Source organism: Photinus pyralis, unplaced genomic scaffold (genome assembly GCF_008802855.1).
Source record: "Photinus pyralis isolate 1611_PpyrPB1 unplaced genomic scaffold, Ppyr1.3 Ppyr1.4_LG2, whole genome shotgun sequence".
In the NCBI taxonomy this organism is placed as follows: domain Eukaryota; kingdom Metazoa; phylum Arthropoda; class Insecta; order Coleoptera; family Lampyridae; genus Photinus; species Photinus pyralis.
In genome coordinates, this window is record NW_022170403.1 from 18,999,939 (window position 1) to 19,014,936 (window position 14,998).

The following is a 14,998-nucleotide window of genomic DNA, read 5'->3' on the forward strand; positions in this document are numbered from 1 at the left end:
CTCGAACAGTCGAATATGTCAATTACAGATTTTTTTAAATTAAAATAATGCTGTAGAGTAAAAAGTAAAGAGTTCATTGGTTATATTGATTTTGTTTTTAATTACTATTTGGTCGGAAGTGACCACTAATTTTTTTAATAATAAAGGACGTACCTTACTCACATCAAGCAAATGCGCGAAGTTTAGCTTGAAAGCTATTCCACCAGTTAACTCAGTTTAATTTCTTTAATACACAATACAAAAAAAAAATAATTTAAACTTGAAACCACCAGGCTAACCAAACTAATAGAAATAATATAATAAAAACACAATGTCACATATTTACAAATCACCAAAAAATAAAATAAAAATTAATAAAAAATGTGTATATTAATTTTTTTTCTGAATTCTAGAACACATGAGCGGTGGGCATAGGTACACACACACATAGGTACAATCTCGCCTCAAACGGAAGAACAATCCGGTTGATGTTTGCACAAATGAGGGAAAAGGATAATATATAAATTAGCTACAATTCCAGGGTTTGAAACTAATTACAACGCCGCAATTATGTAAAATAACGATACAATATGTTATGGAAGGTACGCATATCAGGGTACTTAATTAATTTTCGCTTAAATAAATTGTACCACTGAAGCATTGGGGTCAAAAGTACAAAACATTCATTGCGTTTATACTTGGAGTTGTTAGTTACGATAAATAAACAAGTAAATTATTCCTGTGATTAAACGAAATTTCAAATACTACAATACAAATCCTGATCGTCAACGATCTTTCAAAATTCACTTGCAACAAGCAGTCAAATTTACCAGGCGATATAAAAGATATAAAAGTATTTTATAACATATATTTAAATAAAATAATAATAAATAGTAACGTCTACCGAACTACATTAAAGAACACATTTCGCACGATAATTTCAATTACCATCTGGTACCTTCAACTGATCACTAAAAAACTTGAATAAGTCTAGGAGAAAAATACAATTAAGCTCACCCGTAGTACCGTACGGCTTTCATTTTGAAAGCGGTCGAGTTTTCTTTGCACTTGTACGCGAGAACTTGTTTTATTCTACTTATTTCTATCATTGGAAATCTGGTGGCGACGTACGCTGAAAAAGTGGGCGTAAAACCCGCAAAAGGCTCGAATTTACTCACAAATAATCGCCTGTACCTTGGCTCGGTCCAGTGCAGGCTTGACGGGTCGTTCTCCGGTCCCGGCCCGACTCCACCTCTGCCCGGTAACCGAGCACGAGGCTAACTCGGTGGGACTAAACAATATTGTGGCGAGCCCTCGTGTTAGCTTCCTATAGTCGCTCCATTTAACCGATCGTAGCTGCTCCTCGCATATTTCGATACCCTCGCCTAGCTTTACCTACGGCATTTTCACGTCATTGGCAGTTTTAGAAGTAGAATACGAACCAAACGTCTCCGATCTCTGTCGCTGAAGACATCCCTAAGTCGACTGCTAGTGTCACTGAATGTGGTTTCCGGGGAACTCGCGAAGGGTAAAAACTGCTCGGAGGATTTCCGCCGTTTAAATCTATCTGTATCTGGAAAATGGTGTATTAGAAGCCAAGTGCAGCTAATAGGGTATTGATTTAATAATAAATAATTCTCGGTACAATAATTAGTAATAATTACAACACACAATTATGTCTACTATAAATGCTGCTCTTTAATCTGATACCATTTCCCTTCGCTTAGCTCCCGTTTGAGGGCGCACCTATTGCTATCGTGCGAGCTCATTATGTGTCTTTTCAGATATAGATCAGTCTTGAACGATTTTTTGCATATGTAACACTCGACATAGGTCGGATTGTGTATTAATTTCATGTGCTGTCGTAAGTTAGACAGATTGCTGTACACGCGACCGCACTCCTGACACGGTCTCGGGTCCAGAGAGTGGAGTTTACGGCTGTCTATGCCTGCAACAAAACGTAAAATTATTTCGTTGCAAACGCCACCTCACTGAACCCGAGATTATAATATGTCGATCGCGAAAGCACTTACCCGAATATCCCTCGGTCTGATTTTGGCCGGCGTTGAAGCTCGAATGTGTCGGAATAATCTCCATTCCACCTAGAAATGAGGAATATCAATTTTTTGATATTTTAAATAATGCGGCGTTTCTTAAGGACCATTCTTGGGTCCTGTATTGTTGAGTGTAGGTTAAAAAAATAATATTTAAATACATCAGCATTACTGGGATACCGAATTTGAAAATTTTAAGTAATCGTATTTAACAGCGAATTAAATAAGTTGGAGTAAATCGCATCCGAACCAGTCATGAGTGGTTTCAGTAGAAGCGCGCTTAATTTTAAGACCAATTACAGATTTTTGTTTTATCACAGGCCGCACAATTAAATAAAAACGTTTTAGTTTTTGGGATGTAAACAACCTCCGTATTTTGGGAAGTTTATATAAGGTAATAGCACGATTTAGGGGGATCTTTTGGCAATTTCACTGTGCTCGCGTGCATTAAAAATCTTTTTTTAGGGCGGTTTCTTAAAAATAAAAAAATGGGCTATTGTGTGCGTTTTGTCTGTCCGTACATATATGGGGTCAGGTAAAAAATTATCCGACCTAACTTCATTTTTTATGGAACATCCTGTATGTTAATCTAAAAAGATAGCATATTAGATTCTCTTTTCAGAAATATAACACTCAAAACTTCAGTATTGGTTCAAAAAACGAAAAAAATTCAACAATCTTTTTGAAATGTACCGGGTGATCCAATAAGACTGTTCCTCGGCCATATCTCGGGAACCGTTCGTGGTATGACTTAGGGGTAAAAAAATTATTGGGTAAATCGGTCATGAAGAATCGCGGAAAAATATTTTCAAGTTCTAAAAATCATCACCAGAGGGCTGAACTGCCATCTTAAATTTTAGAACTGCATTTTCTTTAAATTTGGTTCGTGGTAGATTCGGATAACGCAAATACGTATTAAATGAGTTGGAGTAAATCGCATCCGAACCAGTCATGAGTAGTTTCAGAAGAAGCGCGCTTAATTTTAAGACCAATTACAGATTTTTGTTTTATCACAGGCCGCACAATTAAATAAAAACCTTTTAGTTTTTGGGATGTAAACAACCTCCGTATTTTGGGAAGTTTATATAAGGTAACAGCATGATTTAGGGGGATCTTTTGGCAATTTCACTGTGCTCGCGTGCATTGAGAACCTTTTTTTAGGGCAGTTTTCTTAAAAATAAAAAAAAAATGTGCTATTATAATTGTCTGTCCGCCCGGCCCCATTATGCGATTTTGAACTACTTTTAGGACAATTCTCTGAGAGGCTTGGAATGTTTCACAATAGATAGCCTATATCCTGAATCCCATTAATTATTTCCCAAAATGCTGTTTCTGAAAGTAATTTACGAATTTGTCTCTATGCCTCTTTAAAAGTTTTGAAAATGGGGACAGGGGGTAAAACACCGTTCATGGTATCTAATGAAACGTCTCAGCGAAAGGAAAATTGCTTTCTACAAAGTATAACTGGGAGACATTGGCTTTATTCTTCATGGTACTCTATGGGAGGTCTCAACGAAAGGAATTGATTTCCTCCACGCCCTATTATAATTGGGGGAGGGGACTAAAAGCTGGTATTGTTCTTCAGGTATTACAAATGAAAAGTTCACCAGCAGGAATCCTAGAAGAATCTTGTCTTCGATTGATTGGGAAAATTAAAATCCGCCCGAAAAAGGCATCCAATATAGACTCTGGAAAGAGTCAGACAGTTCTAGAAAAATCTAATTTAATTAAATATTGAATTAAAATAATAAAAATGTCTTGATACAGAATCAAACATTTTCCAGGAAGAAAATGCAAATCTGAATACGGAGGCATCATTTTGTATTTAATCATAACTTTTAATTCTGAACAGCTTTCCTCAATAATATTTTGCTGTATTGTTTAGACATTGGTACTTTGTACTTTCTTATTTTTTGGTCTACCCTGTATAGTGCCAATATAATTGCATATAAAATGGTTATGGAACATGCACCAACTTTTGATGGAATTTGGACTTCGATCGACCGTGCAACTAATTAAAAAAATTACTTTGTTGCGCAATTAAACGGAAATCAGCTATGTCTAATCGTTTGGCCGCTAGGAGGCGTTTCTCGAATTTAGTCGATTTCTTTAATACCCTACAACTTTCTTATTAAAGATAATTTATTTTGGCAAACACTTTCTTAGAACACTTTTTATGTAGTTATACAGGGTTTTTGGTTTTTTTATACTACATTTTTGCATACGAACAACCCTATATATTTGAAGTTTTTGAAGAAAGCGCAGTTTTGATTTTGATATATCACTGATTATATTTATATTAAATATTTCCAAATTTGCATTTTATATATTAAAATATTTTTACTGTACACATCTAAGTTTCCATGGTGAGCAAAAGATGTACAGGGTGCCCCATTTTCGAAGCTTTTAGAGGATATCTTCGTAAAAAAAATGTAATATAGGCGTCAAACCTAAAATGGTAAAATCAAAATGTGGAAATATTCTCTCGCTTAAGGCATCAGGGGCCAAATTAAGAAATTGTTAATTTCAATATATTTTCTTAGTTAAAAGAGACAGAAAAACACAGACATTTCTTTGTAATGACTAATGATTGTTGAATGATCTACCGTTTTTAAAATAAGTACATATATGGGGTCAGGTAAAAAATTATTCGACCTAACCTCATTTTTTATGGAACACCCTGTATGTTAATCTAAAAAGATAGCATATTAGATTCCCTTTTCAAAAATATAACACTCAAAAATTCAGTATTGGTTCAAAAAACAAAAAAAATCCACAATCTTTGAAATGTACAGGGTGAGTCAACGATTGCGGGGAGTAACTTAATACCTTGAAGATTGAGTGCTTTTGTATTATGATATGGTTGAATATTCTCCACATTTCAAAAATATTTGGAATTATACAGGGTGCGCCCACAAAGTAGGGTGCCCAAATGGTACATTTTTTTAAATAGAACCCCCTGTATTTGAATGCATTTTTGAATTCTACGTGTAATTGTACATCTTTTTTATTATATGGTTAATATCCGAAAAGCTAGTAGTTTTAAAGATAATTCGATTTTTAAGGAAAATTGGGCATTTGCAAGCGTCAGTATATTGTCAAAATTATTACTTAAATTTTTATTCCAGGTTTTATATCTTATCCTGGCTTAAGTAAAAGTCAAATAAAATACATCTACTATGAAACATTAAAAATATAGCTTACAGGGTGTTTTTTTTGGTAGGTCCAAAGTTGCAAAACTTCATATTAAAAAATCTCTCTTTTTTTAAATGGAACACCCTGTTTATTTTTCTGTCATCATTTAGCTCCTCCAAAAACCTTCAACTTTTGATAATAATGTCTTATACCTATCTCTTAGTTTTCGAAATATCTTGGTTTTCCTAGTATTGATATTATTTATAATATTATCTTAAATAAGTTATATGTAATTTACATAATAGGGAGGTGGACATGCCAAAAAAAAAGGCAATTTTAATCTATCTCGTCCAAAACGAAAATCATATCGATTAATTTATTTTTCAATTTATTTTAATTCCAAAAACTGGAGAATAAGTAAAAACAGTTGACTACAAAGCAAATTTAATTTAACTCCTAATGTCATCCAGTAAATGATATTAGTTTTTTTTTCATATTCACCTCATTATTATATAAATTAGAACTTATTTCAGATTAAAATATAAAAAGTAGAAAAACCAAGATATTTTTTATGTGTTTACGATCAAATTTATTTTAAAGTTTTTATAGACTTAAATGAATTATTAGAAAAATGAATTAATAATTATGATTTTAGCTTTGAACGAGGCAGATCAAAATTGCCTTTTTTTGCATGGCCACCTCACTATTCTGTAAATTGCATATAACTTATTTAAGATTAGAATATAAAAACCAGGAAAACCAAGATGTTTCGAAAACTATCAGAGATAGGTATAGGACGTTATTATCCAAAGTTGAAGGTTTTTGGAGGAGCTAAAAGATGACTGAAAAATATACAGGGTGTTCCATTTAAAAAAGTGAGATTTGTTAATATGAAGTTTCGTAACTTGTAACTTTGGATCTAAAAAAACACTCTGTAAGCTATTTTTTAATGTTTTATAGTAGATGTATTTATTTGACTTTTACTTAACCCAGGATAAAAGATATAAAACCTGGAATCGAAGTTTAAGTAATAATTTTGACAATATATACTGACGCTTGCAAATGCCCAATTTTTGAGGAAGGAGTTTAAAGAAATTCTTTGTAAATTTTTCCCAATTTTTCTTAAAAATCCAATTATCTAGCTTTTCGGATATTAACCATATAATAAAAAAGACGTACAACATAGAATTCAAAAATGCATTCAAATACAGGGGGTTCTATTTAAAAAATGTACCATTTGGGCGCCCTACTTTGTGGGCGCACCCTGTATAATTCCAAATATTTTTAAAATGTGGAGAATATTCAACCATGTCATAATACAAAAGCACTCTATCGAAAAATCTTATATTCAAGGCATTAAGTTACTCCGCGCAATCGTTGACTCACCCTGTACATATGTGTATTTTTGTAATAATTTTTTTTTTACATCCCTGGTGTGTTATATTTTTGAGAAGACTGTTTAGTGTCCTATTTTTTTAATTTAAAATATTGTTAATTTCAATATTTATTTGTATTTTAGACCTTTATTTTTGAGTGAGCGGGGTATCAGTCAAGGCTGCTTAACCACCCCAACCCACTATCAATGCCTGAACCAGGGACCCTTAATACTTCAGTCGAGCTTCAACTCAACTGCGCCACACAGGCCGGCAATATAGAATGTTCCAATTAAAAAAATGCGGTTAAGTCCGTTAACTTTTTGACCTAACCCCGTATACTTATTTTGAAAACGGTAGATTATTCAACAATCATTATAAATCACTGTTGTAAAAAGCATTGTATCTCTATCTCTTGTAATTAAGAAAACATAGTCATCCTGAAATTGAAAATTTTTTGATTTTCCCCTGTAGCGAATATTTTCAAATTTTGATTTTACGATTTAAGCAGACAGACAGACATCATCGAGATTTTGTTCTATTTAGATTTCTGGTGCTTCAAAACGTGTATTACCGTAGAATAAGTGGGGGGTAATTTTTTCCCCAAATGAAATACTTCCCCACTAACATGCAGGTGGTAAAAACAGAACAAACCAAAAACTATCAATACCAACTATACCTGTAAGTTCCGTAATGTCTCCAATACTGTTAAAATTCGAGCACCCATCCTCCTTGCCATCATCGTCGCTTAAGTACTCGGGCAGTTCGACTTTCGGTGCCACATTCCGCTCGTCTAAATTTATATGCGTTTCTATTTCAAAGCTTGCATCTTGATCTCTAATCAGCTGCACGTTGTTCTTCCCCATTTGACACGCCTTCTTCGTAGGAGGTGGACTGCTGGGGTTGATGTCTTGACTGGAGGTAACTGTACTACTACACGACGATATCTTAGTCTTGGTCAGTCGCGACTTGACATTTGAGGGTTGCGGGTTGAGGAACACCATATTCTGCACGATACTAAAAGTGTGTTAATCTGGCAAGGAGTGTCGTGGCTTACCTCTTCTTTGTTAGATTGTAAGTCGTTGGAGGTGTCGGTGAGCCCTCGAATTTTTAACGATTCCGCCGTCTTTAAGAAGGCGGAAAGTTGTGCTTGAGCAACGTTCACTTCCCCTGCGTACATAAACTCCATAAGCGCGACGATATGCTGAGCCTCCACGTCCCTCATGAATATAATGGGATGCGGACAGGGATTACTCTAAAATTCAAACCGGTCAAATTTCGCGCGTTGCGGTACTGCCAACCGTCCGATAGCTAAACAATTTGCAATACATATTTTTATGGCAATTCCTACCTTAAACAATTCCTTAAATAGAGGACTACACGCCGAAAGTATGATTTTGTGCGCCTGCAACTGTTGCCCCTCGCAGGCGATCGTCACGTCCGTAAAGTCCTCGTCATCCCTTAACGTTTCAAATTGAGACGTGATGTTCGCTTGAAAATTGTTCCATCTCAAACAGAACTGTTGATCGTCAACAACAGACATTTCGCGCACCAAATTTATAGCTATACTAAACTTGCGGGCCGAATTTAAGGAGGATCGCGCCAGTTCAACATAAAAATAAACCACCTTTTAATTTTAATCAATAATATCCTGCTTCTTCGCCAACTAAGAAAAAGGAGTTTCCCCTGAATGTATTAAGATGCTCTATTTTTAAAATTTTCGCTCGGAAACGAGGTACAATAACTAAACAAATTGTTAAATTTCGAAAGTTGGAATTTAAAACAATTAATTAATGCTTCCCTAATTTTCCATAATTACCCATCATTCTAGAGTTTCTTTTTAATGTAGGTACCTATTTTTTTAGATTAAGATTCTTCGGATTGTCAGTGTTTTGAATTCTTCTATTTTCCTTTGATATCCAAATTGTTTAAATTTTTTGGTCCCTTCCTTACACCTGGGTATATGGGCGGATACGTGCAAGTTACTATTCTTCTCCTTTCTTCTCTAATCCTGCCCTTGCAGTCATCGGATGTGGGTTTCTTTCCCTGTATCCAATTCCTCCATCATTTCCTCTGTCTAGGATTTTCATTTCCTCTTTCCATCCCTATTTCTCGGATTTGGCCCATCCATTTTCTTCTTGGTCTTCCCCTTTGCTTCTTCCTTGGTTTTTCCACTCCATTATTCTTCTTGTAAATCTGTCTGGTCCCATACTTACTATGTGCGCGACGCAGTTCAGTTGTTTCTTTTTTATTTTGTCCGATATCGGCTCTTGTTCTGCTGTTTCTCTAATCATGTCATTTCTTACCCTGTCTTCATTTTGTTTTTCTAGCAATTTTTCTGAGATGTTTCATTTCCATAGCATTTATTTTACTTTCGTTTTTTTTATTTAGTGTCCAATGTTCACAGGCGTATGGTTATTACATCTATCTATGTTTTTATGTCCTAGTATTGTTTTGTTTTTTGAGTAATATATTCTTGTTGATTTATTTGTTCTGTTTGTTAACTCCGCTTCTATTTTTCCATCCTTGGTTTGTAATTATACCTACTTCCAAAAAATTCGTATGTTACTCTTTCCAATAATTTATTTTTACATTTGATTCCTTTGTCGATCTGGGTTTCTTTTTCATTTGTGATCATTATTTTTGTTTTATTTGCATTTATTTATGTTGTCTTAATCTTTTTTCTAATATTTTTGTATATAACTTGTATCTGGTTTGGGCTAAGCGGATTGGTCTGTAGTTTTCGCACTTCGTCTGTATTCCTTTCTTGTGTATCGGAATTAAAAGGTTATCTTCCCAGTCCCTCGGGATTTTTTGTTTTTCCCACACTTCTTTACAGATCTCCCATATCCATTCTATTGCTTTTTCCCCCAGCCATAATCATCCCCAATGCAATGCCGTCTTTTTCACTTGCTTTCCCAATTTTGATTTTTAGCGCATTTTTGAAAAAAATACACTATTGTATTCGTTATGGCTGGCTGGCCGGCTGAGATCTCAGCAACTACAATAGTTAGAGACTTCAAATTTTCACTAAAAGCTTTCTGATGTAGTGTAGATATTTATTGAATTACGTATAACTTTGTAAGAAGCAGACCAATTTGGTGGAAATTTCCCCATAGTGGCCCTCGAATTGAAATCGACCTGTATAGCACAGGACTAAAGTGCGTCCAGGTGTCCTAGTCCCTTGGAATTAAAACCCACACTTTACTCCCTTGGTTTATAATATACTATTTTTGTACTTCATCACGATAGATCTAAACAATATAACTTTCTTAATCAAGGTGGCGCCATCTATGCACACTTCACCACACCTAGATTGACCTATTAACCCAAGCAACTACGATAGCTAGAGACTTCAAATTTTCACTAAAAGCTTTCTGCTATAGTGTAGATGTGCAGGCTCTAGTCTATTTTGAGTTAGATTACTCGTGAGATCGATAATTTAAGAAAATAATTTCGATATGGTTTTCGGAGGTGCTATAATTTTACCGTTAGATAGCGCTACCAGTTTAAAAACTTCATTATTTACATTGTGATTTGTTTTACAAAATAAAGACGTACCCTCAATTGAAATTAAATAAAATTAATTATTTTACGCAGCAAAAATTACTCGTGAGATCGATAATTTTAAACTTCGCTAATAAAATACTGACCTGTATTACCAAAAATGCGCTTTAATCATGCATATGCTGATTTACAACTTGTTTGTATTGTCTCTTCGACTTCTCTCTTTAGTTTTTTCCTGTTCCATTTTGTTTTCTGACTCTGTCATATTATATTTTATTCTGTCATGTTCTTTCCATATTTCGAGTATTTCTTTTGTGTCTGTTAGTGTTTGTCCCTACTTATTTTTAATTGCTTTTTATGTCTTTCCTTATCCTGCCTTTCATTCCTCTGTTGTAGTCCTTTCTTACTCTACTGTTTTAGTTTCCCATTATTATTGTCATATCATTAGTATTTATTGTACATTTGTGTAGAACTCGGTCATTTCTTCCTCTGCTGTCCCTTTTACTGGCCCACATATTTGTGTGATGCTAATTGATTCTTCCATTTTGCTATTATTCTTGAGTTGATTGCCTTAAAATCCGTTATTCTTTTGTTCATTTCCTCAGTGACTATTATACTCCTACTCACTCCTTTGCTCTTTGTTTCGGTTTCACTCCCGAGTAGTGTAAGGTATATGTGTTTTGTTTGATAAGTAGGTACCGGGTGACCCAATGAGACTGTTCCTCGGCCATATCTCGGGAACCTTTCGTCGTATGACTTAGAGGTAAAAAAATTATTGGGTAAATCGGTTATGAAGAATCGCTGGAAAATATTTTCAAGTTCTAAAAATGACCACCTGAGGGCGTAACTGCCATCTTAAATTTTAAAATTTCATTTTGTTTAAATTTCGCATAATAAACTAAACATTTTTTTTCACATTTTTAAAGAGAACCAGTTTATCATTTTCGTAAAAACAAAAACTCAACAATTGAACCCCCCACACCATCTTTGTGTTTGAAATAATTGAGTTTCTGTATTTAAGAAAATGATAGATCTGGTTCTCTTTAAAAATGTGAAAATTTTTTTTTGTTTATTATGCGAAATTTAAAGAAAATGCAATTTTAAAATTTAAGATAGCAGTTACGCTCTCTGTTGGTCATTTTTAGAACTTGAAAATATTTTCATTTAGGTTCTTCTTATGCTTCAGATCCTTTTCGCCATATTAACATGAAATAAAAATTCTTGTCTAAGTCTATGCTGTGTGGGACTGTTTAAGAAACACTAATTTTTTGTATTTTTAATTGAATTGGTTCTTTTTACTTAACGACAAAGATCCTAAGTACTAATTACACTTGTGATGTTATATTTAAACCAAATTCCCTTCGCATATGATACCCTTTTACATGTGACGTGAAACTTGATTTCCTTTTCGTGGTGAAATCGCAATCTTCACACCTAAACTCCTCCACACCGGTGCACCCTTTCATATGGTGCTGTAAAGACTTTTGTAACTTCGTAGTGAAGCTGCACTGTTTACACTTAAAATCGGACGCACCGCAACGTTCGTTCACGTGCTTGACGAAACTCGATTTCCGTTTCGTCACGAAGTCACATTGTCCACAATGGAATTCTTGCAGTCCGTGACAGCCTTGCATGTGCTTGGTGAAAGTTTCTTTTCTTGTTGTGGTGAATCTGCACTGATAACAACTCAACTGTTTAACACCACTGCATCCTTTCACATGTGCGGTGAAACTTGATTTTCTTTTAGTTACGAAAGTGCACAGCCCACAGGACAATTCTTCCACGCTGTCATGATTCCCTTTAACATGTTGGCGGAGGTCTTTTTTAGAGTATGTCGTGAAACAGCACTGTTCACAATTGAAAACTTTGGGACCGATGCAGGTTTTCACGTGCGTGATAAATTTAAATTTCCATTTTGTCACGAAATTGCACTGTTCACAATTAAATTCTTGCTGTCCGTGACAGCCATTGAAGTGCTTGGTGAAATGTGATTTTGAGTTTGTGGTATAACTGCACTGCCCACAACTAAACTCTTTGATACCGCGACATCCTTTCACATGTGCTGTAAAGCTTGATTTTCTTTTCGTGATAAAAGTACACAGGTCACAGGCGAATTCTTCCGCATTGTGACTCTCCTTGATATGCTTGTGTAGGTCCCTTTGAGAATTTGTGCTGAAATTGCATTGTTCACAACTCAACACTTCAACACCGCGACATCCTTTCAGATGTAGTGTGAAGCTTGATTTTCTTTTCGTGATAAAGGTGCACAGGTCACAAGTGAATTCTTCCACATTTTGACAGCTCTTGACATGGTTGTGCAGGTCCATTTGAGAATTTGTGGTGAAACTACACTGTTCACAACTCAATTTTTCCAGATCGTGACATCGTCCCACATGATTGTATAAGTTTGATTTATTTTTTGTGGTGAAATTGCACTGTTCACAATCACAGTCATCCACATCATGACAACAGTTCATGTGCGAGATCAAACTGCTTTTTGTCTTTGTCATGGGGCTGCACTGCCAACAGCTGAATTTCTCTACACCACGGCACACTCTCACATGGCGGTACAAAGACTCCCGTAATGTCGTCTTAAAGTCACACTGTTGACAACTAAATTCTCGCAAACCACACCACTTGAGATGATTCGTAAAACTTGATTTTCTCTGCGTGAAGAAGTTACAGTGCGAGCATTTAAATTGTGAAGTGTTTGCTGACGAAAAATCACTACATTCGTCATTTGTCCAAGTGACGTTATCCGGCGGTTGAAGGTGTTTGATGAGTCGAGACGTAGCACTTTTGTAACAGTCATACTCTTGATTTATGCTAAACTCTTCTTGGGTGAGGCAGTCGTTTAGTTCCTCATCGTATTTTACTTCCACATCCTCATCTATTTCGTCTTTTATTATAAGTTCATCCTGTAGTTCAGCTTTAATGTTTTCCATGTCTGCATTCTCTACGGGATTTCAACAATTAATTGTTAAATATAATTATATACCATACCTATCCTTTATTTGTACTGACTTGCCTCATCTATTGTTAAATAGCTAAAAAGGTTAAAATATATTATCCCTCAAGTTCAATAGCGTTGGTTTGGTTGGTCAGCAGAAGAACTACAACATAAAATGCGACATTCGAACTACTTTGCTAGGAGATGTTTTTAGGTATTTCATTTTATTTTTATACATAGACAGTGGCGGCGTAAAGAGGGGCGGACTGCCCCGAGGGTATTTTTATATTTTCCATAAGAAACAGCACCAAAGTTGTATATTTTTGAATCAATAAATTCCTTATTTTTTTAATTAGAAAAGTATATGGCTCTTAGTATGTTTGATTAAAAAAATTTCAGATAACCCATTATTCAATCTTGAAAATGTAGATTAAATGCAGTAGACCGTGGAATATATGTAGTTCGTATTTCAGAAGATGCTTATTCATTTCTTTATACTTTTTTTATTATTTTGGAAAATAAAGCAAAAACTTTTCATTGCATTTTTGCGCTGTTGTCCCGTTTGCACAAGTCATACGTTAAAATTGGCATATAGCCAATTAATGAAAGTTTTTCCAGACATATTGGAGTATCAAATTCAGAATTAGTATATTTTTCCAAATTTTGATTACAAATTATTGACATTAACGAAATACCGTTGAAAGATAAATTAACTAAACTCGTCAATGCTTTGTAAGGTAAGCGTCCGTTACAAAATGACACCCAGGATGGGCGCCTTAAAATGAGGACCGTTAGACGGTAGAGTGTTTTTTTAAATTTTTATAAAGGCGACATCTATTTTTTGTGTATGTCAAAGACACTTGAGAAGCTTTTTAAACAAAACCAATTGACACGTTTTTGATACACAAGGGTTGCGTATGTCAGCTATAATGGAAAAAAAAACCATTGACACAGGTTTTTGTGGCAAATGTATTTTGGTTATTTTTTTCCTTAGTAGAATATTCTTAAAAATTTAGGCTTCTTTCAACACATAAATAAGACCAACCCTTTGATTTTTATATTATCAGAGGGTGGGTATACATTCCGGCACTTTCCTGAGGATTCATTAATTTTCGTGTAAATTAAAGTGCTGCATGAAGGTCCTCATTCCAGTTGGAGCAACTGGTGGGCATTTTTACCACGCGCACTTTAGTAAAGGAAGGTATTGCATTGGAGTAAATAATGACCTCCTACTTTTTTTTTTACAGAAATACACGTTTTGAAGCACCATGAATCCGCATCAAACAAAATTGTCGATGATTTTGCCATATTATGGCTAAAGTATTGCACCGAATTGAACCAAATTTGCCACATATGATCACAGATTTAAATATAGTATATTTAAATCTGTGATATGATCTATTACTAAGAACTGAAATACATTTAGTCAAAATAGCTATTGCGCAAATGGTGGTTGCGCTTTCCTAATTACGTATAATATCCCAGGTTTGTTCGCCAGTACAGGGTGGTTTAAATTTGTGGCTCACCATCGGAATCTCCGTAGCTGTGAGAGGTATAGGTAGTGTAGGTTAAAAGGGGGCAGAGCTGCCCTTTTTTGTGCCTAAAAAAAGCATTTGAAGTTTTTGGAAAATCTTTGAAAATAACTGCGAGATATCACGAATAACTGAAAATATCGAATTTCGTTTATGTTAAGTGGACGGTTCTCGTTAGCAGATGCTATGGACCCTTTTTTTGGAGAATATGAATCTGTCATTAGAATTTCCATAACACGCTAGAAGTAAAAGCTACAGGTTACTATATTTTCTTATTTCTTATAGACGCCATATTGGATTTTTACGGAATGAGATAGAGGATAAAAAAAAGAAATCCATTTGAATGCATTGCCATCATAGCCATGTTGCATACAGCAAGATCTAGTTACCCTTGGATGGTTTCTTGAGAAATGAATGTAACACATCTGATTTTTAAATTTTTTGTAAATTTATCTAAAAGTATAGAGT

General features: G+C 34.8%; 2 protein-coding genes across 3 annotated transcripts; both read right to left on the bottom strand.

The window, feature by feature from the left end:
- Positions 1–833: 833 nt before the first annotated feature.
- Positions 834–8,264, bottom strand: LOC116162998 (broad-complex core protein isoforms 1/2/3/4/5-like). Of its 2 annotated transcripts, XM_031476816.1 has the most exons (8): positions 7,893–8,257; positions 7,599–7,796; positions 7,221–7,548; positions 2,013–2,081; positions 1,422–1,552; positions 1,158–1,374; positions 997–1,111; positions 834–950 (listed from the first exon to the last, which is right to left on the bottom strand). In XM_031476816.1, the coding sequence occupies exons 1-8, from the start codon at positions 8,082–8,084 to the stop codon at positions 920–922; spliced, it is 1,281 nt and encodes a 426-aa protein (XP_031332676.1). In that variant the 5' UTR covers positions 8,085–8,257; the 3' UTR covers positions 834–919. The 2 variants fall into 2 exon arrangements, with proteins under 2 accessions (XP_031332676.1, XP_031332677.1); XM_031476817.1 differs by lacking the exons at positions 834–950; positions 997–1,111; positions 1,158–1,374; positions 1,422–1,552 and adding an exon at positions 1,560–1,927 and having other exon boundaries at positions 7,893–8,264.
- A 3,045-nt stretch (positions 8,265–11,309) lies between these two features.
- On the bottom strand, positions 11,310–13,182 carry LOC116162997 (zinc finger protein 260-like). Its single transcript, XM_031476815.1, has 2 exons — positions 13,052–13,182; positions 11,310–13,004 (listed from the first exon to the last, which is right to left on the bottom strand). Exon 2 carries the CDS (start codon positions 12,991–12,993, stop codon positions 11,374–11,376), a length of 1,620 nt encoding a protein of 539 aa, XP_031332675.1. The 5' UTR covers positions 12,994–13,004; positions 13,052–13,182; the 3' UTR covers positions 11,310–11,373.
- Between the last annotated feature and the right edge of the window lie 1,816 nt (positions 13,183–14,998).